The following is a 2,832-nucleotide window of genomic DNA, read 5'->3' on the forward strand; positions in this document are numbered from 1 at the left end:
GGGAAGTTCGGGTGCAGTTTTAAGTAGGGCTGGGAAAGTCTACCCACGTAGGTGATATTTGAAGAAAAACAAAGGATGGATAAACTAAGGAATGACATATTTGATAAGGATCCATCTAGGCAAGCATGTCAAACTCAAAGGCTAACACGGGCCAAAGAAACAAGATTTAAATTTATGTGGGCTGCAAAAACAAAAGCTTCAATATTCATAGAAGCATAGGTTTATTTCGATAGAGACATGCTGAATACAAAGGGCTGAAATAAATGAGTAATTGTTAACATAAAATAATAGGACATTTTAATAAAAAATAATATTTTTTCTTGAACATTAACTTACCAGACACTGAATAACTGCGCAAATTAGTAAGTGTAACGCAAATAAACCTATTTTTCTTGTTCTCCGAAAGCGAAATATTTCCTGTTGCGCACATCAAACAAGTCAGTCCAAGACTAATGACATGGCAATCAGCTACCAAAATATTCGCTGCTAGTATTAGTGGAGAGAAAGGGTGCACCTACACATAAAGCACCTAAGGGAAATGAATGCAACACGATTATAGTAATCAGTCATTAGCAAACATTGTAGTTTGTTATTAATAATTTTGTACAACAGGATATTGTAAAAATTAAGTTACAAATTTTTTTAAAAACGTTTCTTACATACCGTTATATTGGCGGGGCCACGAAAATATTCATTGTGGGCCACATGCAGCCCGTGGGCCATGAGTTTGACATGCTTGATCTAGGGCTTTCCAGAAGCCTTTGATCTGCTTAGGGCTTTCCTGACAGCTGCCTTTACCTCCTTATTCCTCAGGCTGTAGATGAGGGGGTTCAGCATTGGGGTCACCACCGTGTAGAGTACAGACACCACTCGGTCCTCCTCTGAGGACTTGCCTGAGTTATCCCGCAGGTACATGAAGATGAGGGTGCCAAAGAACAGTGACACAGCCGTGAGGTGGGAAGCACAGGTAGAGAAGGTCTTGGCTCGACCCCCAGCAGAGCGGATCTGCATGATGGCCACGATGATAAACAGATAGGACACCAAGATCACCAATATACAAGCAGGCATGACAAAAATGGCAAACACTATAATCACCACCTCCTGAGTGAAGCTTTCCCCACAAGTGAGTTTTAACAGAGGAGGGAGGTCACAGAAAATAAAGTTGATCTCATTGTTCCCACAAAAGGAGAGCGTGAAGGCTGTGACCGTTCGCACAAAGGCGCTGGAAAAACCAGCAATGTAAGCCCCAGCCACCAAGCCCCAACGGGCCCTCTCAGTCATGATGGTGACATAAAGCAGAGGTTGGCACACGGCCACATAGCGATCATAGGCCATGATGGCCAGGAGGTAACAGTCAATGGACGCAAAGAAGGTGAAGAGGAAGAACTGAGCTGCACAGCGAGCCTGTGAGATGGCTGTGCCGTGCTCCAGCAGCACAGCCAGCAACTGAGGGACGATAACAGAGGAGTAGCACATGTCCACGAAGGAAAGGTGACCGAGGAAGAAGTACATGGGGGTGTGGAGCTGGTGATCTTTGTGGATCAGGATGATCATCCCCGCGTTTCCCAGCAGAGTGACAAAATAGAAACTCAGAAATAACAGGAAGAGAGGCAGCCCCCTCTCGGGATGTTCAGTGAATGCAATAAGGAGGAACTCAGTCACTAGAGTTCGATTCCTCCCAGCCATCCATTCAGTGGTGTATGTGAGAGGGCTAAGACAAGGGCCAGCAGCGGGGAAAGTTCAAGTCATTTCAAGTAATAAAGCTTTAAATTGGGTGTCCGACATGTAGGTTCTTGACTTGAACAAACTGCCGTCTGATGTGGGAGTAGGTGAATATAGATCTCACTATAATATAAGATAAAAAGTGGTGAATGCTTCTCTTATACTAAGAATGGAAAGCCAATGATTGTCTGCCTTACAAGTCAGCCCTTGTTTTTGCAACTCTGTCCCCAATTAGCTGTTTGATCTTACATAAGGCACTTAACCTCTCTGAACTTCAATTTCCTCTTCTGCCAAAAGGGAATCATAACATCCGCTCTGCTTTATGAGATAAGGTTAATGAATAGATTAAAACAGATGAGAAAATGCTTTGGAAAGCTAAAGGCACTCCACATAGATAGGGTGGCTATTTAAATTTTTAAATGAACATTTTAAAGAAGGAAAATGTATATTCTATGAACAAAAGATCATGAACCCAAAAAACCCATTAGCAATCAGTAATGGGCTCTGCTTTTAGAAATATTTCTATTTTCAATCAACATGAATGTTTAACAAACAGCTGTTACACTAATTAGAGCTGGCTGACTTGTGTTTTTTGTTTTGTTTTGTTTTGTTTTCTGAAAATACTAGCATTAACCTTGAAATCAAAAGAGCAAACATTAGCTCATTTTAGCCCCTAACAAAGCTTCATAATCATAGCGTGGGTGTCCTCACAGTCTTAATAAAAGCAGTAGTATGATGACAAATGGCATCTGAATTTGAAAGCAGAGATAGCTCTGGTGTTGTCTAAATGTTTTTGAAGGACTCTGAGTTAATGGATCTGTGGGTCCTAAATAGAGTTCTAGAATAGGCTGTAAAAAAAAAAATGCTTAGATCAAGTTTCATTACCTGATAGAACATCAGTCAGATCAATACCAGCTAACTCCTTAGGGGTAACAAATAAAAGAAATTAGATCTGGAAGCCATGAGCTGGGCATGAACCATCCTCACCTGAATTTCACTTCGTTAGTGGCTTCCTCCTTTGTTTAGCGTTTCTTCTGCTGGTGACCTGCTGATCCAGGGGAGACCTGGATCTAGGTCACTCACACTAGATGTGTGAGCCTGGACAAATCA

At 41.8% G+C, this 2,832-nt stretch overlaps 1 protein-coding gene across 1 annotated transcript; it reads right to left on the reverse strand.

The window, feature by feature from the left end:
- Positions 1–741: 741 nt before the first annotated feature.
- On the reverse strand, positions 742–1,686 carry LOC102419516 (olfactory receptor 9Q2-like). Its single transcript, XM_006091853.2, has one exon. It carries the CDS (start codon positions 1,684–1,686, stop codon positions 742–744), a length of 945 nt encoding a protein of 314 aa, XP_006091915.1.
- Positions 1,687–2,832: the final 1,146 nt, after the last annotated feature.

This window comes from Myotis lucifugus, unplaced genomic scaffold (genome assembly GCF_000147115.1).
Source record: "Myotis lucifugus unplaced genomic scaffold, Myoluc2.0 scaffold_97, whole genome shotgun sequence".
NCBI classification, from domain to species: domain Eukaryota; kingdom Metazoa; phylum Chordata; class Mammalia; order Chiroptera; family Vespertilionidae; genus Myotis; species Myotis lucifugus.